The following is a 25,776-nucleotide window of genomic DNA, read 5'->3' as shown; positions in this document are numbered from 1 at the left end:
GCCCTGGGGGTTGCCGCAGATGATCTCGGTGGCTTCGGATCGGAAGGGTGGGAGGCGGACGCTCTGGGTTCTGCCGGAGAGGAAGGACGTGGTCCAGTCAAGGGCCTTCTCTTGGATTCCGGCTTCTAGGAGGTGTGTCTTTAGAGTGCGATGGCAGACCTTGTTGAAGGCGGCCGACAGGTCCAGGAGGATGAGGGCTGATGTTTCACCGTTGTCTAGTTGGTGCCTTATGTCGTCTGTGGTGGAAGAAGATGGCCAGCGAGTCGCACAGTTCTTATGAGGGCAGGATGTCGTTGGCGTTCGTGTTGGCGCTGGGTTTGGAGAGTTCCTTTACGATGCTGAAGAGCTCTTTGCTGTTGTGTGCGTTGTTATCCAAGCGGTCTTTGAAGGAGGATCTCTTGGCTAATCTCATGAGGTGGTGATGTCTGCGGGTGGCGTCCTTGTGGGCTACGAGGTTGTCCGGTGTGCGTTTGTGGAGCCGTATTTTCTCCAGTTTCCGGCATGCGCGTTTTGAGGTCTGGAGCTTTTGGTGAACCAGCTGGCTCTCTTGAGGTGTGGCTGTTGGAGGGTTTCTTGAGCGGGCGAGGGTGTTGTCTGGCAATCGTTGATCCACTGCCTGAGGTTGCGGGCTGCGGCGTCTGGGTTGGTAGGGTTGGTGGGTGGGTTCTGCTTGGAGGTGGTGATCAGCCAGTCTTCGGTGACTTTGCTCCAGTAGCAGCGAGCCAGCTGTTGGGTGCGGTGGTGCGTGGTTGGTTTCTTGAAGGTGAAATTAATGCAGCGGTGGTCGGTCCAGTGGAGTTTCGTGGTGTGGTCGAAGGCGACGTGGGTGCCTGTGGAGAAGATGGGGTCCAGCGTGTGGCCGGCAGCGTGGGTATGTGCGGTGACGAGTTGTTTGAGGCCGAGGTTGGCGAGGTTGTCGATCACGGTGGCGGAGTTGGCGTTGTTGTTGTTCTTGAGGGGGAAGTTCAGGTCCCCGAGGAGGATGTAGTCCGTGGAGGCAAGTGCGTGGGTGCTGGCGAGGTCGGCGATGGGGTCGCTAAACTGAGCCCGTGGTCCGGGGGGGTCTGTAGATTAGCAGGTGTTTGGCGGTGTGGAGAGTGTTGTCTGCTTGGGTGGTGACCTTGAGGGTGGGCTTGTGGACGATAGCTATTCCTCCTCCGGTTCCGTTGGCGCGATCGCTGCGGGTGATCTTGTAGCCGTCCGGGATGGCTATGGCGATGTCGGTTGCAGAGGAGTTGTTCCACCAGGTCTCGGTCAGGAAGGCCACGTCTGGGGCGGAGGTTTCGAGCAGATCCCAGGGCTTGACGGCGTGTTTGCGTGCGAAGCGGGTGTTGAGGAGTATGCAGCAGATGTGGTTGGGTCCAGACCTTGGAGGTTTGGTGGTTCTGTCGCAGGTGAAGCTGCAGGAGAAAGGTCCGTGGGTCAGTTTTGGGGTGGCCTAGAAGCAGGTGTGGTTTTGGCCGGCCGGCATTGAGTGCATGGAGGCTGCTGGCGTTGTATTGGAGTCTGGTGTCATGGCGTTTGCGGGGTCCAGGGGTCCAGGGGTTCAGGCGCGGACGGGCGCAGACGGGCTTGCCTGAAGCGCACCTTCGGCGCGCAGTCACGCAGCTGCCCCAATTTGAAGGGGAGCTGGGAGGGAGGAGCAGCTGGGAGACGGGAGGCAGGGAATGGCGAATGGGTGCGGGGGGCGGGGCCGAGGGGACAGCAGCGTCGGGAGGTGAGCAGTGGGCACGGGGGTGAGGTAAAAAATCAGGGGCAGCGAGGGGGACAGAAGGCAAGAAAACAAGCACAATCAGGGAACAGAGGCAAGAAAAACAAGCACAATCAGGGGGCAGAGGCAGGAAAAACGATCACAATCAGGGAACAGAGGCAAGAAAATACGAGCACAATCGGGGAACAGAGGCAAGAAAAACTAGCACAATCAGGGGGCAGAGGCAAGAAAAACAAGCACAATCAGGGGGCAGAGGCAAGAAAAACAAGCACAATCAGGGAACAGAGGCAAGAAAAACTAGCACAATCAGGGAACAGAGGCAAGAAAAACTAGCACAATCAGGGAACAGAAGGCAGGGTCAGGACACACAGGCGGAGCTGTGTGGTGGGGGAGCGACCTACCAGCAAGGTCAAGGGTCAGAAGGGTAAAATAGATTCATCTAACATTACAGTGTACCACATAAAAAATTGTGATTCTCCGGGGCGTGGCTTCGAGGGCGAAGATGGCGGATGCGGCTCTGTAGAGCTCCTGCCAGCCCGATCCTTATCCGCTGATTTATCCTTGCCCTACACCCTCTTCCCTCATCTCTAATTGTGCAGGTGGCAGCTGGTGACCGGCGGAACACGGTGGTGTGGTCGTTGGAGATTTGGACCTCCGCCGACGCGGCTGTTGGAGACTGCTGGGCCTACTTGCCGCGTGGCGAGCCGGGACCTCAAGTTTTTGTTCCGCCCGCCGGATGACACTGGACGCCGGCCGGGCGTCACACGTCTTGGCCCGCGTGGCTGGAGCGGAGTCACTGGAGCTGTGGGACGAGGGGCCTTCGGCCACATCTTGCGGAGTGGGGTCCCACCGGCTCGGCTATACGGATCCGACGCCCGTCCTGATCGGACTACCCTGACGGGCTCGAGGGGCCTGCCGCGCTGACTGTGGCAGATACACTGGGGGGCGCCATTCCGGCGGTCCTGCCCTGGACCACTGCCTGGTGGTATCTGCGCTCTGGTGGAGCGACCTTTCCTTGGCTCTGGCCTGTGTCTCGGCGGACTGGAGGCGACCTGATCCCGGGGGCTTGGCTGGATCCTGTTTGTTGGCCGTTCTCACGGGGTGACCCGCTGAGGGTGCATCTCACCGGACCGCCTCTGTTGCAGCCATGACTAAAGGCGGGGGTGGCAATACCGCCGCCAAGAAGGGGCCCATTGACAAGTTCACCGGCTCCGGAGGTGGTGCCGGGGCGGCCGGGGGGAGCCAGCCTGCTGGGCCGGACAATGCAGCACTGCTGACGGCCATCACACAATCTCGTGATATGCTGGATGCGAAGATAGGCGCGGTGGGTGCCGATGTGATGCTGCTGCGCCAGGACCTTCGTAATGCGGTCGCTCGCATCACTGAAACGGAAACCAGGGTCACAACGGTGGAAAGCGATGTCGGCGCCCTGAAGAAGAGGGTCGCCGGCCTGGAGCAGACGCAGCGGGGCCTAGCGCTCCGCGTGGAGGACGCTGAAGGACGGGCGCGGCGGAACAACCTGCGTTTTGTCGGCTTCCCGGAGGACTGCGAGAAGGGGCCTATGGATGTTTTTCTATCCCAGTGGCTGGAGAGCTGGCTGCCCCCGGACACCCTGTCGCATTGCTTCGTGGTGGAGCGCGCCCACCGCGCCTTGACACAAAAACCGCCGGCTGGGGAGCGGCCTCGCCCGATCATTGCCCGGATCCTCAACTACCATGATCGAGACGTGATCCTCCGAGAGGCCCGACTCAAGGACGCTCTGCTATTTAATAACTGTAAAATTATGATCTTCCCGGACTATACCAGGCAAGTCCAGTAGCAACGACACTCCTTCCTGGCGGCCAAGGCCAAGCTGCGAGGCCTGAAGATTCAGTACTCGTTGCTCTACCCGGCCCGCCTCCGTGTGATCTTTAACTCAAGGACCCACTTTTTCGACTCCCCGGAGGCCGTCTTCGCCTGGACCGACGAGACAGTCAGGCTTCGTCCACATGCTCAGCCGGGGCTGCACTCTGGTTCCTCACGCGGCTCTTCCCAGGACCGGGGCGACCAGCCGAGCAAAGGGAAGCGACACCGCAAGTCCCGTTCGAGGCGGAGGTCCTTGTCCCGAGACCCCCTTTTGGGGGACACACAGTCGGAGTCCAGTCATTCTGGCAAGGGGCCTTGACTACTGTTCACCGGCCTTCTACTCCTTGCTTTTCTTCCTTGGCCGTCGACTGCGGCGGCCGCCTGCCGGTCGGCGGTACAGACATGACTTGGTGCAGTATTACCTAGCCCTTTGGCTTATACTGGGGTTTCCTGTGGCCTGATGTTCTATGTCATGCACTGCTTTTGGATGTGATTTCTGCTGGGGGGGGGGGGTTGGGGCGTATTCCAAGGGCTGCCTCCTCCTGTTGGGACTGGGGGGTGGTATCGGGTATGTACCTAGTTGGTGGTAGCGGGGCTGTTGGGGATCCTTTGGCATGTCTGACTTTCGGCGCTAGCAAGGGTGGAGGAACCAGAGGCTCGACACAGGGAGACGGCCGATGACGTTGCGGTGCGGCTGCTCCTACAGGCACAGCAGTCCTACTCCTCGGTTTTATTAGACGAGGCTCGCCAGGCGTGGCTGGCCACACGTAGTAGAGTGTACCAGTGGGGCGACAAGTCTTGCACTATGCTCCACAGGCTGTGCCAACAGACTTTGCAGCCCCTCACTCTGCCGGGTCTTGTTGACGACGCCGGGGTGACGATCATGGACCCGGCCACGCTTGCAATGAGCTTTGCGCGCTATTATGAGCGCCAATATGCCTCCCGGGAGACTCTCTCCCCTGCCGACATCGCGGGTTATCTCGCGACAGTCCCCCCACTTGCTGTGTCCGATGAAATACGCGATGCCCTGGATCTTCCCCTGACGGCTGAGGAGCTGGGCGACGCGTTGGGTCAACTGAATGTGGGCAAGGCACCGGGGCCAAGCGGATTTCCCAGTGAATTCTATAGGAAATTTCATCTGCAGCTCGGGCCGCATTACGTGCGGGCCCTGGAGCAGGCGCGAGAACATGGCCGCCTCCCACCGGATTGGCGCCATGCCGAGATAGTGGTTTTCCAGAAGCCGGGTAGGGCCCCTGATCGCCATGAATCCTATCGCCCCATCTCCCTCATTAACTTCGAAGCCAAGCTCCTGGCCAAGGCGCTCACGAACCGCCTGCTTCCACACATCTCAGCCCTCGTTCATCCGGATCAGGCAGGCTTTATGCCGCGCCGGGCGACGAGACACAACATACGGCGGGCGCAGGCTGCGATCGACGCAATCGGGTCTTCGGAGGATCAGGCGGCGCTGCTGTTGGCTGATATCGACAGTGTCTTTGATTCGGTCAGCTGGACCTTTCTCTTTACGCTTTTACCGCTGCTGAACCTGGGCCCGGTCTTCATCTCTTATGTCAAGTTACTTTATACTGAGGTCACTGCCTCGGTGCGTGTCTCAGGGGCGACTTCGGCTCGGTTCCCAGTGACCAGGGGCACACGTCAAGGGTGTCCGCTCTCCCCCTACCTTTTCGCGTTGGCCATGGAGCCGTTAGCCGCCAGGGTACGCCTTGATGCGCTTTATCGGGGCTTCGTGTGGAGTGCGGATCATTCGGACCGCATAGCCTTGTATGCCGATGACGTGCTATTTTTCATGACTGACCTGCAGCGTACGGGCCCACGTGTCCTGGAGCTGATGCAAGAGTTCGGTCGGGCGTCGGGGCTCTTCCTTAACCCGCGCAAGTCGACCCTATGGGTGCTGGGGGGTGATGCGGTGACCTGTCCTTGGGCCGCGTCCCTTCAGGTGGCTGTGGAGGGTGTGAAGTACCTGGGTGTTTTCCTCTCTGCCTCGCCCACGGTGGTGTGGGATCGGAACGTCCAGCCAGTGTGGGATCGGATCCAGATGGACATCAAGACATGGACGCGTATGCCTCTCAACATCTACGGCCGGTCGGCCATCTTTAAGATGGTGGCCCTGCCTCGTCTCCTGTACCAACTACAGAATCATCCATTCAAGATTGACCCGCAGTGGTTCCGGAGTGTTGACTCTGTGCTGGGTCGTTTTCTGTGGGCTGGGGGTGCCTCCAGGGTGGCGCTACGCACATGCTTCCTCTCTACGTACTGCGGCGGCTTGGCAACCGCGGATATCCTGTCCTATTATCAGGCCTCCCACCTTCTTGTGCTTAATGAGTGGTGGTATGGGGACCGTAGTGGTCCGGCTTATGCTCTGGAGCACTCTCTGATGGGGGGCGCTTCCCTCCACACCTTGCTGTACTTGGCCAGGCGGAGGCGGCTGCTTCCGCAGGTTACCCAGGTGGTTTTCGCGGTCTGGCAACGGGCCCTGCACCGTATGGGTTGGTGGGGCAGACTGATGGCCGAAACTCCATTATGGCGTAATGGCCTCCTACCGGAACTGGCGTCCTTGTCTGGGTTCGACGGCTGGGACGCGATCGGGATCTCATCCCTCGGCCATGTTCTCTCTGGCACTACCCTTAAGTCCTTTCAGGACCTCAGTTCTGAATTCAGCATGCCCCGGTCCCAGTTCTTCTGCTACCTCCAATTTCGCCATGCCCTTACCCCTGGCCTAGTGGGCTTGGAGCAACTCCCTGACTTTAGCCCCATCGAGGCGAAACTTTTTATGGGAGACTTGGGCGACAAGAAGGTCTCTCAGATTTACCGCTCCCTGATCACACACTGCTCCCCTTCCCTCTCGACATTGAAGGCCTCCTGGGAGAATGATATCGGTCCCCTGGATGAAGATGACTGGCGTGAGGCCCTTGAATCTCCTCGTGGTGCTGCCATAGCTGTCCGCCTCCGCTTTATACAGTTCAAATACCTTCACCGGGCTTATTACACCAGGGACCGTCTATGGCGGGCGGGTCTTATAGCAGCTCCCGAATGCCTGAGGTGCGGTACTGAAAGGGGGACGCTTTTCCATACTGTGTGGCCCTGTGAGAGATTGACTCGGTTCTGGGCAGGGATCTGGGACTGCTTATGGGAGGTGTTAGGGTGGGACTTGCCTCGTACCCCTGGGCTGGGCCTTCTCCATGTGTTGGAAAATGTTGGGGGTAACGTCTACAAACGTCATCTGTTGTTGCTGGGGCTGGTGGTGGCGAAGAGGGATCTGGCACAGGCCTGGAAGAGCGAGCGTGCCCCTCCGCTCGGTGCCTGGAAGGCGGGCCTGGACTTCCTCATGGGTCTGGAGCAGCCTGTTTTCGAAGCCCGGGGGTGTCCCCGCAAACATTACAAAATTTGGAAACGGTGGGCGGACTACAGGGGCCCGACCCTCGACCCCCCCATAGACATTGATGATGCACTGCCTCCAGATGTGGATTCCGTACCCTAGGCTGCTGGCCAGCACCACCTTGTAATTGCCATCTCATGTTGCTGAACTGTGATCACATGCACTGGGTTAGGGTGGGATAAGGGGTGGGTAGCTGAAGGAAGGGTTGGGGGGGTTTTGGGGTTGCATGGGTTGAGGTAGTTGGGGATATATCGTTCTATAACAACTGGGTTCAATGCTATGTCCATGCTGTGTCTTTTCATAACTGTCGTTGACAGTCTCCTCCTGATTGTGGAGGGCTGTACTGAACTTTGCTTGAACTCATAATAAAAATGGTTTTGAAAAAAAAAAAATTGTGATTCTGTGTACAAATTTGAACTAGCATGCATATAGAAAGGGGAGCCTTTGGCCAAAATAGCCATTTTCCCTACCCATACTTTTAGCACATCTTATACAAAAAATGCTAATTACATTGTCATCCGGAAATAGTCATTACCGCCTAGTCATAAGCAAATGCCACTTAGAATTGTCTTTCACTTCAAGCTTTCAAAAGTAAATTGATATAAAAGCAGTATTGAATTTGTTGACATTGTGTACTCTTACCAAAATTTAGAGCATCAATTTTATATGACACACCATAGAAAAAGGAGTTGTTTATATATACTAAACCTCCAGAAACGTTCAATTAACCAGTTATAAAGTCACGTCAAGCTTAGTTAGTTTATAGTCTTCTTTTTTTAATGGAAATTATTTCACTTTATTACTGGATCTGCATGGCTAAACACTTATAAGGTCCCAAAGGCGAGACCTATTGGCTGTGCCAATGCTTGTTATTGATGGAGTACATTGAGCAGCAGAACTTTTGATTAAGTCCTGAAGAATGTGGCAAACACCTCTTTGGAGGGTTAATAGGCTGAAACATGTTGACCTCTTATTGACTCTAACAGTGCATATATATTTCTCCCACAGTGCCCTGTTTTTAATCCTGGCGCAGGGGCATACAAATAATGTAAACCACATACCCTTTAGCAAGGTTTACCTTTCACTCTGCTGCCCCCACTACCCTGAGCTCATTATTGTGGTATTTAGTATACCTTTCTCTATAACAAAACATGCCTGAACTCCTCCCTCTCGCTGACGGGGTTGTATCACGGTGCAAGGAGATTCCCAATAAGGGAGCATGCCAACTATGGTGGGTGAGGGAAATCGTGCTTTTAAAAGGATATTTCATCTTAGCTAGGTCTTCATTTGAAATAGTAATCCTCAGAGACCCAGGGGTTTCTTGATTGTGGTAGAAATACATTTTTACCCCTTCATTGTACGTTCAAGCACAGACCATTGCATGAAATGTTGTGATCTATGTAGGGAAAATACTCTGTGCACTGAAAAAATTTGTTAAAATAAGAGAAGGTTGATAATCGCATTTAATATCTTCTCAAACCTGGATTTATCTAGAAGAGAAGTCTGTTAATTCTAGCAGGTTTTTGATACCACAAGGTATAAGAAATTAGGGGATCTTTATCTGATATCTTTATCAGTAAATTATCTGAAATTATTGAACATAAACTTGTGCAATTATTATTTCTAAAGATAAAGGAAGTTCTATATTTGTTTTCTCAAAACTAACCCCAGTGCGTATGACTACAAAAACTATCTCTCTCAAATCAATATTGTGTTTGTTTAGTGAGAAAGCTAAATGATCTAGAGAAACCAGGAACTGCTCGTCAAGTTTTTTTCTTAGGAAGCTTCAAGTTAGAGGGTGAAAACACTTTTTAGAATGCCCCAAAAATTGTGATAAAGATATTTCAATATGTTTGACTAAAAGAATAGGTACATTTTATGACATTATTGAAATGGGAAATAACAGGAACAAATATGTACACTTCATTACAAAAATATTAGAGACTAAATGTCAGCAATATAGGAAATACTGAAGTTCATGTACTAATAATCCATTTGGTAAAAAGTGGTTGCTTGTGGAGTCAGCACAGTACTGTGTCTGCGATTGCTTTTAAATAAAGGCATTGTTTAATGCACCCCATTTTTCTTTCAGATTCACAAATGTCCCCTTTGGTTACTACCTCCTGTTACTGTTTTTGAGCCCACATATGGTTTCAAAGCTTAATACATACCTTAAGGATGTATTAAATATTCAGAAGGGAAACTATTAACATTCCCCTTCCAAATTCTGAACTGTTAAATGGGCTTAGTACATTTCAAAAAGGGGTTTAGCATTTGCAAATTCTGTGAATTACCAAACCAGTGGATTTTTTTAACAATAAAACCCTTAGTACATGCTGCCATTTTTCTCAATTCCCACCAAATTAAGTTTGCTTATAATGTTAGTTGAATGATAATCGGTGCACGTACCTATTTAGGGTTAGTGTTGCTTCAGATCAAATAAAAACCATCATACATAACTCTTACACAATACATAAAGACAGAATTTCTGACATCCAGCTTTAATGTTTTGTTAAATATATTTGCAAATGTTGTCACTTAAACAGGAAAGCATCTTAAGCGGTCTCTGGACATAAAATAGGATGTAATCATAATCTTTAGATACATTTTCTGAGTTTCAGGAACAATGTGTGTCTTCTGGGTTTACTCGGAACCACTATAATAAACATATTCAATCCATTTAGATTTGATCTGTTTGTACTGGTTTCTATTGCAGACAATAATCTAGATTTAGAGCAAGGATCAATTCCACCCATGGCTTTTAAAATCTATTTATCAATGATCTCTATAGTGTTATCGCAACTAAAACTGTAATAGAACTGATCTGAGAGATGGACCTTCAAGTATTATGCTCAGTCAATTTATTGAACAAACTATGGAGTTATAATCTGAATAGATTAAATCCACAAGCATTGCCTGACCACAGCATTTTACATCAATAGAGTACTTATCAGCACATTTTCTCTAAGTACAATTCAGTCATCTTCTATTTTTCGCGGAGCTCGTGCTAGGTCTGTTTGAACTCTTTTAAAATATGACATTTAATTGTCCAAAAGTTCATGAATTCTAGTTTCAAGTCTGGTTACATCAAAAGATGCCCTTCTGCTCCTCATTTGATTGTGCACCATGATTCAGAAATGGCATGTTTTTGATTTTCAGAGGTAAAATTCTAAACATATTTATTGTTGTTGCCATTCGAACAATTATCAATAATTAGGAAGATAACAACAAGTGGTCCTGTGATGGTTGCTGGAATGGGAAGTGTTTTATCAAAAGGTGGATTGAATTAAAGTTTAGGTGACAATTTCACAAAAGTGTATTGATTTTGTATATATTTAAAATTGTTGATCTCCAAAAAGGCCTAAATCAATACATTTCATTGAAATTCAAGTTTATCATCTGAATCCTATTGTTGCAAAAGATATGATTTTTGAACCCTATGAGGCGGTTCCTTTCCAGAAATCATTCAGGTTGTAATCATGAGTCAAATAATGCTGAGGAGGTTAAAATATTCAAATTGAATTCTAATTGCACATAAAATGTTCATTGTTCACTATATTTCTCTTAATATTTTAATGTGCAGACTTTATTGCTTAAGGAAAATAATTAGTATTTGTTTTTCTATATGTAGGAAGCATTACATTAATGAAATCACTGTATCCCAACTTCTTTCCTTTTCTGTTCTTTATGAACGTTTCTATTGTTGAACTTTAAAGATTGCCCAAATTTAAGAATTGTGCTCTACATAACTTTGCTGTGTAACAGTATGTAGATTTTTATGTACAACTTTTGTCTCTTATGTGTATAGCAACTGATGTTTTGTTTTGCTTTAATAATCAGCTTATGTTTATTAGGTTTTATTATTCAATAAAATGTTTCAAACACAACAAATGGTAGTTGATATGTATTTACAAGTGCAGCATTTTCATTGTATGGGCACTTTCAAAGGGGCCAAAAATCTGGTCTGTGGGATGACAGAGGACCACATTGGCATCAGCAGGGAAAGGTTTGGGCAGGTGATATGGGGTACATGTAAGGTTGGAAGTAGGGGGAACAAAGCATGTACATTGTGTGGACTGTCACTTCTGGAGTTATTGTGAGGGATACCATGCTACCCTGTAAATGAATCCCCTAGTGATTATTATCAACAAACTTCATTCGGTTTTATAAAAGTTAACCATAAACGTCAAACATAAAATGATAAAACATCTTCCAAGTTACAGATTGACAAATATAATATGTCCAAATTAATCAGAACACAAGAAAAAAATTCATGAATTACAGTACAGAAGTTAATTGCAGCTTGACCTGAGTCTAACAGCAACCCATAAAAAGTTAAGCGTATGCAAAACAGTGTTATTAGAGAGCAGTTGTAAAAACTTAAGAGCTGGTCTCACCCGCCTAAAACCCGCTTTTTTGAGAATGGGAATAATAAATAACTTTCTAGGGACAGCATAAAAACTACAAAACATTAAAAAAGGGCATCATGTCCTGAGGAGACTCACTGTTGCAGCCACAGGGCATGAGGCCCTGGCCTCTGTGGAAGCCGCAAGGGTGTGCCATGAGGTAATGGAAGAGGTTGAGACAATAGAAAACGATCATGGATGCTATTAAGCCCTAGAAGATAAGGTTTGGTGGTTGGTAATGTTTTTAACACAATGTACTTGCGCACACTAGGCTTGCACAGCTCATTTCCCTTTCTATCACAGCAGCTCATTCTTTAAAAAACACTCTTTGAACAGAGAAAGGTCCCTCTTACATCTGCGCTCAGGGTTAGCGAATAGTTTCTACCTACCTGAGACTTAAGACATGGTCAAGTGAAAGGCATTCCCGTAGGACGTCTTTGCTAAGTGTATTTTCTTAATTAGCCCAAATATTAAGCCACAAAGCCAGGGGACCGAAAACCAGTACATCTGAGAGGAAAGGCATCCCCAACTCTTTGTGCACAACATAAATAGGGGTGCTTTGTGGGACAGAAAGGGTCCATCGCAGGAAAGAGTTTTTAGCACTTTGCACTGCCCCCACCCCAATGTCGCCCCATATCTCACTCCCATAACTAACCTTTTAGATATATTTGTCTTCATATGTCTTCAAAAGAGCCCCTATTGGCTTCCCTCCCACTCTACTGGCAAAATTAAAAACAGCTGCAAAAGCTTTCACTAGATCCCCTTTCTTCCAAGTAAGCAAAGGGAACCAACTCAAGGAATCGTCAAACACAACTCCCAAATAGGAGAAAACATTGGTCTTCGGTATTGACGAAAGTCCGAATTTAAAAGTGAACTGCTTAGCTTTACGAGGTCCCACCTGCATAATGAACGACTTGGAATGATTAAACGAAAGGTACAAGTCCTTCATAAAAAGGGCAAAAGAATTCAGAAGAAGTTGTAGGCACCTAGCTGTCCTCACCCAAGTACTGCGTCGTCTGCGTATAGGAGGACTGGCAGGCTACGCTTGCCTACCTGGGGACAATCAGCATTTGTGGCCAAAAGTGTCTTCTCTAAGGAATTAATATATAGGTTAAAAAGAAAGGGTGCTAAAATGCACCCCTGACACATCCCTCTCTTGATGTCAAGCTGACTGGACATTTTCAGATCCTTTGAATAGTGGGCAACCACGGTTGAATCACGGTGAAGATCCCGCAGAAACAAAATGATGTTCCTGCCTATGCCAATGGAGGACATCAACTGCCACAGCTTGGACCTATTGACACAGTCAAATGCTGAGGACTGGTCCATGATGGCTAGGTACATGGGGCTGGAACGAGCCACTGTGTATTTGTTCAGAACCATGTACAGGTTTAAACACTGTTCCACAGTGGAAGGACCTGGGCGAAAGCCTTATTGGATATCGGATAAAAAGTTGTTTTCATCAACCCAAGATACAAGTGTGTCAAGTACCATGCGGCCCACCACCTTCACCACAGAGTCCAGAAGAGAACAAACCGGTCTATGCAGCATTCATAGAGGTTTCCACAGCGTTATTGCCTTACATTCCTCGACCTGGCAGCAAAAACTTTTAGGAGGGGACGGTGGCCTCTCAGCTGTAATTCATACTAATAATGGATTGAAACAGGGATGTCTGTAGGAGTCCACAATCTGTCATGTTTACTTTATGTAGATGATATTGTTTTCTTGGATTTAATGCCTCAGGGTCTCAATACCCTCCTGTTTTCTCTCTGTCAGTTTCCCACTTTTTAAAAAGTTTATATTTCCAGGAGGAAAGGTTTGATTTTTAAGGGAAATAAGTTTCGTAAACATTGCAGCTGTGATTGGTACCCTGGTAAAGAGTAGCTGGAAGTAGTGAAACCTTACCCTTACTTGGACAAAATATCTTCTGATACCCAGAATGGAAGTGATCACATATTAAACAACTCCTTGTTGTGTAGGTGGGTTAGAGGCTTATTGCAATGTCCATAGGTACTTTCTACATTTATCACCTGTATATCGAGCAAAGTCTCTTAGACTCTGCTGGATGCTATAGAATACATAGGTATTTCAAAATGCTACTTTTTAAATAAAATTGAATGACAATTGTAAGGAAAATATGTAATTTGAATACACTTCTGGCAGTACCAGCACTTAGACTAGAATTCCGGATAATGAATGGTTTTGTGTAAGGCCTGGCAGCGGCAGTACGATGGGGGCACCGGCTGCAGACGAACAAAGAAAACACAATTAGATATCTTTCACATACAGAAAGTTTTGATATGAAAAAAGAAAAGTGTGCATTCTATAGAAGTTTTAAATATGCAATAGTTATGTTTGAGTCAAATCAGGAAACTCTTATCTCATGGTCAGTTTATCAGCTAAAACTATTTTTAAAGACATCCTTGGGTGCCCTAAGTTTAAGTTTGGATTCTTAATTTTGTACAAATAAGGGAAAATTTGATGTAATAATTTCATCCTTTTCTGTGCAAAGCCTCAAAAATATCTCTGGACTACAAAAGACAAAAAAGCATGCAGCAGCAGACCAAGGGCAAGCACATTAAATTCCACCACTTTCATATATTTCACACAAGTGCAACTGCTCCCGGCATCCGCTGCTGGGGGATGTCGGTTATAGTGACACAAGAAAGGAAGGTGCACTCTGGTTGAAGTCAGCCAGGAGACATACATTATCCAAAATTCTTCTCTTTATTTTTTTATTTTTTTTATTTCTTTATTGAAGTAAAGATCACGAACACATAATAGATCATACAGCTTTTCATCAAGCAATTGTGGGGTTACAAGAACAGTGTAATGGACATTATATTTAAAATAAAAAATATATGAACATAAAGCCAGATCCAGACTTGTATACTAAACAAAATAAGAAATAAATAATTCCGCTATTTCATCCATTGTATAATGAAACAAATACTAGAATACATCATAGCGGTACTATGAAAGATCAACTATAAATATAAAACACGATACAGAGAAAATCAGGATTAGTCAATCTTCTGCATCCATATATATTCTAACCGGACCCCAGATTTGCTGCCCCAATGCCATTTTCCGCCTTCCCTTCTTTGCATACAAATTATATTCCATATTATAAGTGAATAGGAACCAGGTTCGCCATGCTTCAAATGTAGGAAGATCACTTTGTAACCAACATGAGGCTATACAGAGCCTTAACACCACTGTAGCAACAAATACCAGATACCCAGTATTATCAGTAGACTTGGCTTGAGCACCCCCCATATCTGTACCCAACAAAATCTGCATGATTGAGAGCTGGAAAGGAGAGCCCAAGATCTCCGATATAAACTTATTTACATGTCTGAGCAATTCCCTCAATGTTACACAAGTGCCAAAAATATGCATTACATCCGCCTGTTGAACATTGCATCTGAAACATTTTCCTTCTGGATCTCCACCCCACTTTGAAATGTTATCTGGAGTACAATACAAATAAAAAAAGAGTTTTATAATGTTGTGTTACGAGGTTGGCAGACATAAGCACTAGTCCCGCCAGCTCGATTGACCTCTCAAGCGGAATTCCTGGACATCCTAGCCTATTCTCCCATTTACTCACTTGTGCTTCTAAGACATTAGGCATTGCCGCTAACATTAAATAATAAAGTACTCCGATCCGAGCTCTTTTCTTATTAGCCTCGATAAGAGGGTTGGATAACATGCATATAGTGGATTTAATTAAATACTCACGGATTTGCAAATACTTGAAGAAATGTGTGGTAGGGAGTTGATATTGCTCCTTTAACTGATTGAACGATTTTAAACCGTCCCCTATATATAAATCCCCGACAGTAATTAAACTTCTCGTTTGCCAATTCACCACTATACGATCCCAACAGATATTGGGGTGAAGGATCGGGGCAGTCAATGGAGTGTATATCGAGGTCTTTTCAATTTTATAAAGATTTTTTTATTGCCTTCCAGACTTTATAGGCAGCGACTAACCACCTTAAATCTAGTCCGTTTGTAGTAGTTTCAGTCCATATTGAGAAACAGGCAGTTCCTGGCTTCCACACCCAAAAGTAGCCCATATATTGAGGGTTGTAATGCTGGCTCCGAAGGTCCAACCCCTGTGAGCAAGATTTTCATACGCTGGAGCATACAAGCGTAATAGTATAGAAGGAAATCTGGTACCGACCACCCTCTGACAGCCCTTTGCAACACCAGGTACTTTTTTGAGTGCCGCTCCTTTCATGAAAATTTCATACAAGTAGCTTGCAGTTGTATAATATATGCAAGGGGAATCTCTAATGGTACACACTGATAGAAATATAGAATCTTGAGTAATACCATCATTTTTAAAGTATTGCACCTACCTACTAGCGTTAAATGAAGACATTCGGCCTGACCCAGTTGTCTACGGATCCCACTAAGTAACTTCTGCCAGTTAGATTGTACCGTAGCCGAAGCCGAGGCACTGATCTGTACTCCTAAATATGTAACCTCTGATAGAGCCCAGGTATCTGAAAAAGATTTGATATTAACACATAATATCTGGGTCTTGGCAGTATTTAATTTATACCCAGATACCGAGCCATATACCCGCTGCTAGATGTTCAATCTCAGGCATTGCCAGAGCCGGCCTTGGAGAAAGCACGGCCACATCATCGGCATACGCTAGCACCCGATATTGTTGCTGTTGTATCCTGACTGGGGGAATCCGAGGGCTATTCTCCATCATCTTTAAAAACGTATCTATGTAAAGGGCGACTAGCAATGGGGAACACAGGCAACCTTGCCTTGTCCCCCTTTGTATTGGAACCAATGCTGATTGTAGCCCCATTACATAGATCCACGCACTGGGTTGTTGGTACGGCGTCTGTATCGATTTTAAATATTTTGGCCCAAACCCTCGAGAGTGCATCACATCTCATAAGAAAGCCCACAACACTTGGTCAAAAGCCTTCTCGGCATCCAATAATATGAGACTCAGTGGGACTTCCAAACCGTTTGCATAGTTTATTAAAGCAATCACCCGGTTGACATGATCGGTTGTGCCCCGTTTGGGGATAAACCCATGCTGATATACAGAAACCAATGAAGATATCACACCTGAAAGCCTTGTAGCCAATATTTTCGAATACATTTTCCCGTCGGTGTTTAACAGTGAAATAGGCCGGTATGAGGCTGGTTGATCTGTAGGTTTTCCCTTTTTTCTGAAAACCACAATACTGGCCTCGTCCCACGTTTTAGGATATGTTCCAGTCTGCGCCAGCCTGAATGTGGCTAACATGTCGTGTTTTAATACTTGAAAAAAAGATTTGTAGATCTCTAACGGAAGCCTGTCAGGGCCCGCTGCCTTGCCTGCTGGGATTGCTTTAATTGCTGCTTCGAGTTCAGACATCGCTATTGGAGCCTCTAACTTGGCTCCAGTTTCACTATCCAAGTTTTTCTCTCAGAATTGTCCTAGCAAAGCTGTAGCTTTACTACTATCGTAATCTTCTCTAGCATATAAACAAGTATAGAATTGTCTAAAAACGTCCAAAATTTCCATCTCACTTTCTACCATTTGCCCAGCTACATCTTTCATACATTTGATTCGCTGTGCTACTTCCCTCATCCTCATTTTCTGGGCCAGACACCTGCCACTTGCCTCCCCATACTCATATAAAAGCTGGCGCTTAGTGGTATACGTGTTTGCAGCCTCCTTACTCCAATGATGGTTTACCTTTGCCTTACATTGGGCAACCTCTGCTGCTGAGCCCTGGATGTCTGTGCTTGAGCGTATATCCTGCACCAACCGTTCTTCAGCCTTCCCTAAGTCACTATATAGCTCCTGCAGCTTAAAGCGTAGTTGATTTTGCGCATATAATCCGAAACTGAGAACCTCCCCTCTGAAAGCAGCTTTAAACGTATCCCACACTATCCCCATCTCAGTGCTCCCTCTATTATTATTAAAGAACTCTGCTACCCATTCCATCATGTACTCCTGAAATTTTACATCCAACAACAACTTACGGTCAAACGTAAATTCCCGAGGCTTAGTAAGAGGGCAGTTTAACTGCATAGAGAGGACAAAAGGGCCATGATTAGACGTGGCTCATGGTTATACTTGTATTTGTGCACAGGGAAGTAAACTTTGTAGCACTAAAAAATAATCCAACCGCACCAATTTCTGGTGAGGAGCAGAGAAAAAAGTATAGCCAGGGTTACCACCCCTAAGGTGAGACCAGACATCAACCAGACCATGTAAGGTAAGGAGTGCTTGTAATGACCTATATACTTTGGGTTTCCTTCCTACGTACACGTATTCATCATTGCCTAGTGAGTCTGGTTGAAGATTAATATTTAAATCCCCACACACTATTACTGGGGTAGGCCAGGTTGCTAATTCAGCATTGAGGTGTTCTATAACAGCTGACTCATCAAAATTAGATCCATGAATGGAGCACAGCGTACATTTGAAAGTGCCAATGATACATTCTGTAATTGCCCATCTGCCAGCACTGTCCTCCAAAATCCGCCCAGAACCAATAACATGTTTTTTAGCTAATATGGCGACCCCGCGGGTCGTAGAGGTTTGCTTAGTGCATACTAAAACATTATACCCAAGCTCAGTCAAAAGCTTCCGCTTAGACCATGCGTCTCTTGGAGGCAGATGATATCACAACTGAGCCACTGCAATTCCCTAGCCACCCGTTGCCTTTTGTTTATAGCATTAAGACCCCTGACGTTCAATGTACCTAATCTTAACATTCTAGCTGCCATTCCATACTCTCAAGAAAACCAGAATGCCGTTCCACCACTGCCCTGCATACCACACATACAAATAAAACAAAAGAAAAATGCGCTCATGATCTCTTTTTGTGTTTAACCCTCCCTCCCAGGCTGACCCCAGCCAGTCCCACCCTCCCTTTCACCCTTCCCTCCCCTGCCACCCACCACAGGGCTTAAGGACATAGTCCTCAGTGATGCGGGTGTGCAGGATCCACCTCCACAGTAAACCCACCAGGACGTCACCCTTTTAATACTTTATCTCTAACCACCCAAGGCCATCTATTAACCAAGATTGCCTATAAATATCAGGCAAAGAGGCAACTCTCTAGCAATTAAACCTTTTTAATCATAATCCCGAAACTAAATATTTCTGTTATAAGTGGCCATTAATCTACTCAGAAACCACAATAGAGTTTTATAGCAGTCTTAGTTTATGCTGCTGATGTAGGCTGAAGTCCACTGGGTTCTTTATGGTACCAAACTCTCACCCTGTGAAACGAGTTACAAGTTCTTTTGCAATTCAATTCAATCCTTGCTCAACTTAAGGTCTCAAATATTAGTGTCCATAGTCTTCAGATATGCTTGTGCATATGGTGCTACCTACCGGTTCTAGAAAGCAAGATCGCAACAGCAGTGAGTACTGATATTCCCCCGGGAGAAGCGGTTTGATGCCAAATCGTCACACTACCAGTTATTGAAGTGAGGGGTGGCGCCGTGGATGGCTGCAAGTGCGTGGGCTATGGGAGAGATTGGAGATGTAACTCCATAGAAATTGACCGCAAAGGGCTCCGGAGGTTAGTCACTGGCAACAGGAGGACAAAACCCGCTATGTTAAACACCACAAGCGGCTCGCCTAACCTTAAAATGGCGGCTCCGCTGTGACTGCAAGCAGCGGCTCATCTCTCCCCTGGATTCGTGACCTGATACATGCCCCGTGGTAACAGGATTAAGGCGACAGTGTCACAGAAACCAGCGGGCCAGAAAGCAACTGCAACGCGGCCCTACAGCTCGATCCCTTTTAATATCCTTATGAAAGTTCCGGATCATTTCTGCTGGGATTTCCGCTGGGATTGACGTCACACACCGACAGGAGAGAGCCCGCTGTATCGGATCACATACCGCGGAGCCGGGAAAACGAGAAACTTTCACTGGACCGCGGCGTTTTTTTTACCGGCTCTCATCACCATCCAAAGTCCGGTACCCGCCTGCATTCCCCGCCTGCATTCCCCCCCCCCGCTCGAGAACCAGCTTCAGCAGGGGGCTGCCGGGGTTGTCAGGGAGCCGCGGGTCCGAGCGGCGGCTTCAGGCTAATCACGCCGCTCCAGCCGCCTCAGCCCGCCCGCCCCAGCCCGTTCTGGTCCCGGCCCGCCCACCCTGGGAAAAGTGACTACAATGCGTGGGGCAATCAGGAGCTGTGGGCGTAGGGGTTACAGGGCTGTTCTGATCAAAGCTCAGTTTCCAGCCTGCCCCCCTACCTATGCCTCTCCCTATGCCTCTTCCTATGCCAGGGGCAAAAAAAAGGCTGGAAAAAAGGCTGAGAGCATCGGAAGGCTGAAAGAATCGGGCGCCTGAGCAAGCAAGGAGTCAGTCCGGACGAGCGAGGAGCAAGGAGCAGAGAGGTGAGCGGGGGGTGCAGGGGCAGTAGTCGCTTTGCTGTCTTTGCTGGTGTCACCTGGGGGCTCTCCGCCGCTCTTCTCTGCTCGCTACAAGCCTACCCCTCACCCCTTCAGAAGAGGACAAGCTCAAAATTGGAGGCAAGACAGGCAAATACCCTTAGCGTCCTTAAAGGCGCCTTGGGAAGCTTGCCCAAAAAAAGAGAGAACATACACTGGCAGCGTCCGGAAGATAGGCAGAGGGCGGTAGTGGGCTCTGAACTAGCACTCACATCAAGCGGGAGAAGTCCAGTGCAAAAGCACCATCAGATTTGCACTCCCATCATGACTAAGCCCCTGAGAGGAAGTCCGCCAATTAAAAACACACGCAGCCCTCGGGGATGGACAGAAGCGAGCACAGGGAGGGCGCTACATCAAAATCGAGCACTAACAAGAGAAACTCTCTCTCGAACGATCTTCATACGTCCTGAAGAGGCCTGATGCCACCAACAAATGGAAGATGGCATAAAGGGCAGTGCACCTTCCACAGGCATCTGTTCTTGGAATATAAACGGCCTAATTTCAAAAATGGATGACCCAGACTTCCGAAAGTAAATCTCTCTATTTGATATAGTAATGCTACAGGCAACCTGGCTCACACCTACACAACACATCACAGGCTTCACTGGCTTTTCAACAGCAGCAGTCAGAACCAATAGATTTGGCCACCAGTCAGGAGACCTGGCTACATATATATCCAACACAACAATATCGTCGGCAGTTCTCATGAACTCTTCCACATCCTCAAACTTAACAGTAAAAATAAAACTGAAGCTCTGTAACACAGAAGAAGAGATATGCCTTGTCAATGCATACGTCCACCCTAAACACAGAGGTAAAGACTCCAACACAATTTCCAATCAACTCACGGAGTATATCTCCCAGATGGAAAAGCCACTCTTTCTCCTGTCAGGGGACTTCAACCAAAACCTTCTTGGCTCATCAGCAGAGTAAGAGGTCCTGGCTCTGAATAATATTTACACCATACCACCACAAAGCTCCCCGCAAAACAGGAGAAAGCCCCAATACAATTCCTTTCTCAAAGACTTAGAACATTTAAATCTCCGGGCATTAAATGGTAGATTCATGACAGAATGTTTGTGAGTTCTACTCACAAACAGCCAGCTCCATCTTGGACTATACATTTGCCAGTCTGGCACTCTTCCCCTACATCTTGGAATTCAGAATGGGGGACAAGGGAGAAAGTGACCACCGCCTCCAGGAATGCCACCTGACATTAAAGTCGCCTATTACAATTAGGCCAGACAAAACGTTAGGGGCGATCTACACCATCAATCGAAAAAGGATCAAATGCACACCATCTAACCTAACAACTCTGGCCGATACTGCCCTTCAACGATATAACACACACAAACCAAATTCAGCTGGGCATATCCCACACTGGGAGCAATACACAGGATCTTTGCTAAAAGAACTGGCAACCAAGACCCCGGCAAAAACTAACTTGCACAATGTGAGCAGTAAAACCAACTCAAAAAAAGGACTAAGAGCAGAATTAAGGCAGCATAAAAGATTAGTAAATTCGACCTTACGAATGCTAAGATCAGCCCCCGACAACGCATAGCTTCAGACAGTGTTGAAGAAACAAAGAACTGAGCTCAAAAGCATAAAATGGAACATAAAGAAAGATGCTGAAAATGAGACATGGGCAAAATTATTACACGACAGCAAAAGTAGCAACAGTGCACGCTTCTGGCAATCAGCAAACAGGATCCTACGACCTCAGCATAAAGAACTAGGCTCGCACATTCTGGAAGAGTCATGGATCACCTACCTCTCTAGCCACTTTAATGACCAGCCGGAACACGCAGGAGCGCAAAAAACAAACACCACAGAGCCTAACTCCACAATTTTCGCGCTGAAGGCCCTGATCAAGAGAGAGCAAAGCCCACCCAAAAACATCTCGGTTACAACAGCCGGCCAGAAAACAGCAATCATAAAAAACCAGATTCGCAAGGACAGGAAGGAAGGTGCTCCGGGTCCATACGGTATTCCGTCAGCCCTATTTAAGGAAAAGATCACAGAATGGGCTACCAACATGCAACCGCTATTCTCGGAAGTAAGACTCTTAAACAAAATCCCAGAATCTTGGAGAGGGTCGACGATTGTCCCCATATTAAAAAAAGGCAACAAAACGGACCCTAACAACTACCGACTAGTAGCCCTCCTCGATAGTGAGGCAAAATATTTTGCGGGAACTCTCTTAGAGGAAATTGCGCAATGGGCGGATACAAATCAGATCATACCATTGAACCAGACCGGTTTCCCGAAAAATACTGGAACAGCTACCAATATTCTGGCCATCTCTCTAATGATCGATGCAGCAAAAACGAAAAAACTGCCGCTGCACATGTGCTACATCGATTTCAGTGCAGCGTTTGACAACATCGAGAGAGGCAGACTTTGGGGGAAACTGTCACAATGGGGAATACTGCAGCCGATCCTAAGCATGCTGAAGCTTCTACACTCTGATACCTGGGTGCAGGTGAAGCTAGGAGGCGGCACACACCTGTCATCTAAAGTTCGTACCACCAAAGGCCTGAAGCAAGGGTGCGTGCTTGCCCCAATACTATTCACTCTGTTTATGGCAGATTTATCAGACACACTCAACACATGCAACTCCGATTCCCCGAGGCTGGGGGGGAAAACCTTGAGCAACCTGCTGTATTTGGACGACGTTGTTCTACTTAGCCATACCTACACCGGCCTCCAGCAGCTTCTGATCCAAATGCACAGCTATGCCACGGAAAACAAACTTAAAATAAATCTGAGCAAGACACGCACCATGTCGATTAACACCAAGAAGAAGTTTCAGAAGTCATGGGCATTAGGCGGTCAAAAAATAGAGTCGGCACTTGTTTATAAATACCTGGGAGTTCTCTTTGACAGAGATGGCACCTTTGCACAACAAAAGCAGGAAGCAAAAAGGAGAGGGGCGTGCATCGCCGTTACACTAAAAGACATAGCCAATCAACTGATGGGGCCAATTCTAACCCCCTATCTGAGAGTTATCCAGGCTAAGCTACTCCCCTCTATCTGCTATGGCAGCGAGGTGCTTCGTGGGAGAGACTCCAAGAACCTGGACACAATCCAGACAAAAGCCTATAGAACAATGTTTTCCCTTCCGTCCTACACATCGCCGGCCCAACTTAGCCTGGAATTTGGATTGCAAAAGCAAGCCCTTGCCAGACAGGGAGCGTACATCAACTGCTGCCACAAACTCCGCTTGGCCCCCACCAACACTCTAAACTCGCTGCTATGGCAAGACATCCAAAATAGGGATACATCTTAGGCAAGATCCTACCTGAAGTCACCTCTGGTGGCCACTAATCTAACTGTGATTTGGGACATGCAACTCGGGCACAACCCATTCAAAAAACTAGTCTGGAAAACTGTTAAAACACTATCCTTACTAGAGGACAAGGCCACATTCACCAAAAGAAACCATGCCTGGATGTCATTAAACTCTTATACAACGCTGACACCGCAACCTTACTTCAGCCAGGGTTATCCTAAGACAACAAAACAGAAGTTCTTGAAATACAGACTGGGGTTTTTTCCCAGCAGAGAGTATCTTCCACCATGGCTCAGGAGTAATGGCCACGAGGTTTGTCCGTGTTGCAACAAAGACAAGGGCGATCTACTTCATCTGACCTGCCTTTGCGAAGAGCTACGGCCAGCCCGTCAACAGCTCTTAAAGGCCCAGCTTAAGCAGCTAGGGACTTGCATGAGAAGGCAAGCGGTCCTCGCCTGCCTGAACCCTTCGAACACGAAATTGAATTGCAGATACGTTAAGTTCCTTGCAATGATCGAGCAAAAACTGTCAAAATAAAAAACTTCCGATCATTGACACAGACAACAGGTAGGCGGCCTACAGGACTCACAGGAATATGCTGCCCCGCCTTAAAAACAATTGCTCCTGACTAATCAGACTGGGTTCTTCTGTGTATGCTTTTTAATGAAGATAACAATGTACAAATCTTAATGATATTTTAATGTCCATTTTTTTTTACTGTTTGTACCACGCTTTGCACTGGTTTTAATTAACTATGCATAATAAACTACTACTACTACTGTTAATATCCCTGGGAGGCAGCCGGGCAGCATACTTGCTCTACACATTGTCCCCCAGCGAGTCCTGTCAAGATTGCGCTTTGCAAGACTGAACATCTTTGCTACGAATGGCCTGCCTCATGAGGACAAATTGAGTACGTTCAGAAACCTTGCCCATTTACTACTCTGCCTGGTTTTCACCTCATGGGCACGTTTCTACCAAACAAGGGGGCGCAATTCCCAGGGTCCACGAAGATTTGGAGTGATGATGCTCGTGAGATGAGTGATCTGTGGTCCTGTTTGTGCGACAGCCTTACGTACCCACCTTGGTGCCAAGAACAAGTCAGTCACCACTAACCACCTCACAGCCATCCCCCGTAGTCCTACACACTTGAGCCCAACACATCTCTCTTGCCATCACAGCGGGGGTCCTCCTGGGCCCGCACATATGCCGCTAATGAAGATAACAAGCAAAATACCCAACAAGGTTTCAAACTTTTTCGCACTAGCCGACAAGCACCCCTCACCGAACCCTAACGAGGGAGCAGACAACATGACCTTGACGAAAGAAGACCTCCTGAGCATGTTTAGGGACTTTAAAACTGAGCTTCTTAAAGATCTCAGCCAAGACCTAAAGGGATCCATGGAGCAACTCCGATCCGACCTCACAGACAGAATGTCCTCCCTACAACAAGATGTGGACTCGGTGGGCACAAGAGTGCTAGACCTTGAAAAGCAGACTCAAGAACATGATACAAGCACCACCGAACTGAGAGAAAACGTCCGGAGCCTCCAGGATCAGCTCTATCAGGCACAACTTAAAGTGGAGGACCTTGAGAACCGGGCCCAAAGAGAAAACCTTTGAATACGGGACCTGGAGGAGAGAGCGGAGGGCCCCGACCTAGACGTTTTCCTGGAGGGGCTCTTCACGGAGATCCTAAGTCCCCAAACTCTCAAAATTAAACTGGACCGTGCTCATCGGGTGGGCGGACTGATGACAGGCGAAAGAAACGTTCGCGAGACATGCTAGTCAAGTTTCATTCTTACAAAGTCAAGGAAGCGGTGCTCCTAGCAGCTAGGAAAAAGGGGATCATCTCCTTCCAGGGCCACCCATGCACCATCTACCAGGACCTGGCACCTACCACCCTGGCTAGGAGGCAACTGTTCAAACCCATCACCTCGAAGCTGCGTGACGACAAGATACGGTACAGTTGGACCTACCCATTTGGGTTGAGCTTCAAGTTTAACAACAAACAACGCCATGTCACTGACTTGAAAGAAAGACCTGAACTCCTGTGTCTTCCTCCAGAAGACTCGGGCACTGCCCACACCACAACGCCAGGAACCACGCAAGGTAGCCCACCGGTTTCCCTCTGGGCCGTAAGCTCACGTAGGAACCCCAAGTGATAAGCGAGAAATGCGCCTTCTCAACCTGTCTCTCGAATGGGCAATGAGACCTAGGAGTCAAGCGGCCACATCATGGGTATGAGACAACATTCGCCCACCTACAGTTCGTTAATAGTGACGGCACCCACTATTACCAATACTAGTCCATCTACCTAGCACTGCAAGACATCTGTGGGGCCGCCTCCAGGGCCACCACTCTGAACTGTTCAGTACCCCTGATGGTCTATTGCCGATCTGACACGCCGGTCAAACAGCGTAGTGAGGACCCTTACCCTCACAGAGGTAGGACTCATCCTGCATCCTGAGGCCGAAGTGACGATCAGGCTGTGGCTTTCTTCTGCTGTGACCTGGATCTACACCCTTGTGTGCCCCCGTGACCTGGAACCCTCTGTAACCTTGGGCCTTGAGGTCATGACGAACATATGTGGGCTAGTGAACTATCTCAATAAACGTTCCTGTAGACAGGGGCAATGGCACCACTCTTCTCTAAGTTGATGCACAATTCTGCTGATTCCA

General features: G+C 47.6%; 2 protein-coding genes across 2 annotated transcripts in view; both read left to right on the top strand.

Moving 5' to 3' along the window:
* Positions 1 to 24,718, top strand: part of LOC147737350 (uncharacterized) — a 54,060-nt gene extending 29,342 nt beyond the window's left edge. Inside the window, 1 exon segment of the mRNA XM_086923694.1 lies at positions 24,165 to 24,718. Coding sequence (XP_086779820.1) covers positions 24,165 to 24,718 — 554 coding nt within the window.
* The window catches only part of LOC147737348 (uncharacterized), a 935,485-nt gene that overhangs the window by 401,992 nt on the left and 507,717 nt on the right, over positions 1 to 25,776 (top strand). The gene's annotated exons all lie outside the window — the stretch shown is intronic.

This window comes from Lissotriton vulgaris, chromosome 1_1, assembly GCF_964263255.1.
Source record: "Lissotriton vulgaris chromosome 1_1, aLisVul1.2, whole genome shotgun sequence".
In the NCBI taxonomy this organism is placed as follows: Eukaryota; Metazoa; Chordata; class Amphibia; order Caudata; family Salamandridae; genus Lissotriton; species Lissotriton vulgaris.
The sequence above is the reverse complement of the archived record's forward strand: the minus strand, read 5'-3'. Positions and strand labels throughout refer to the sequence as shown.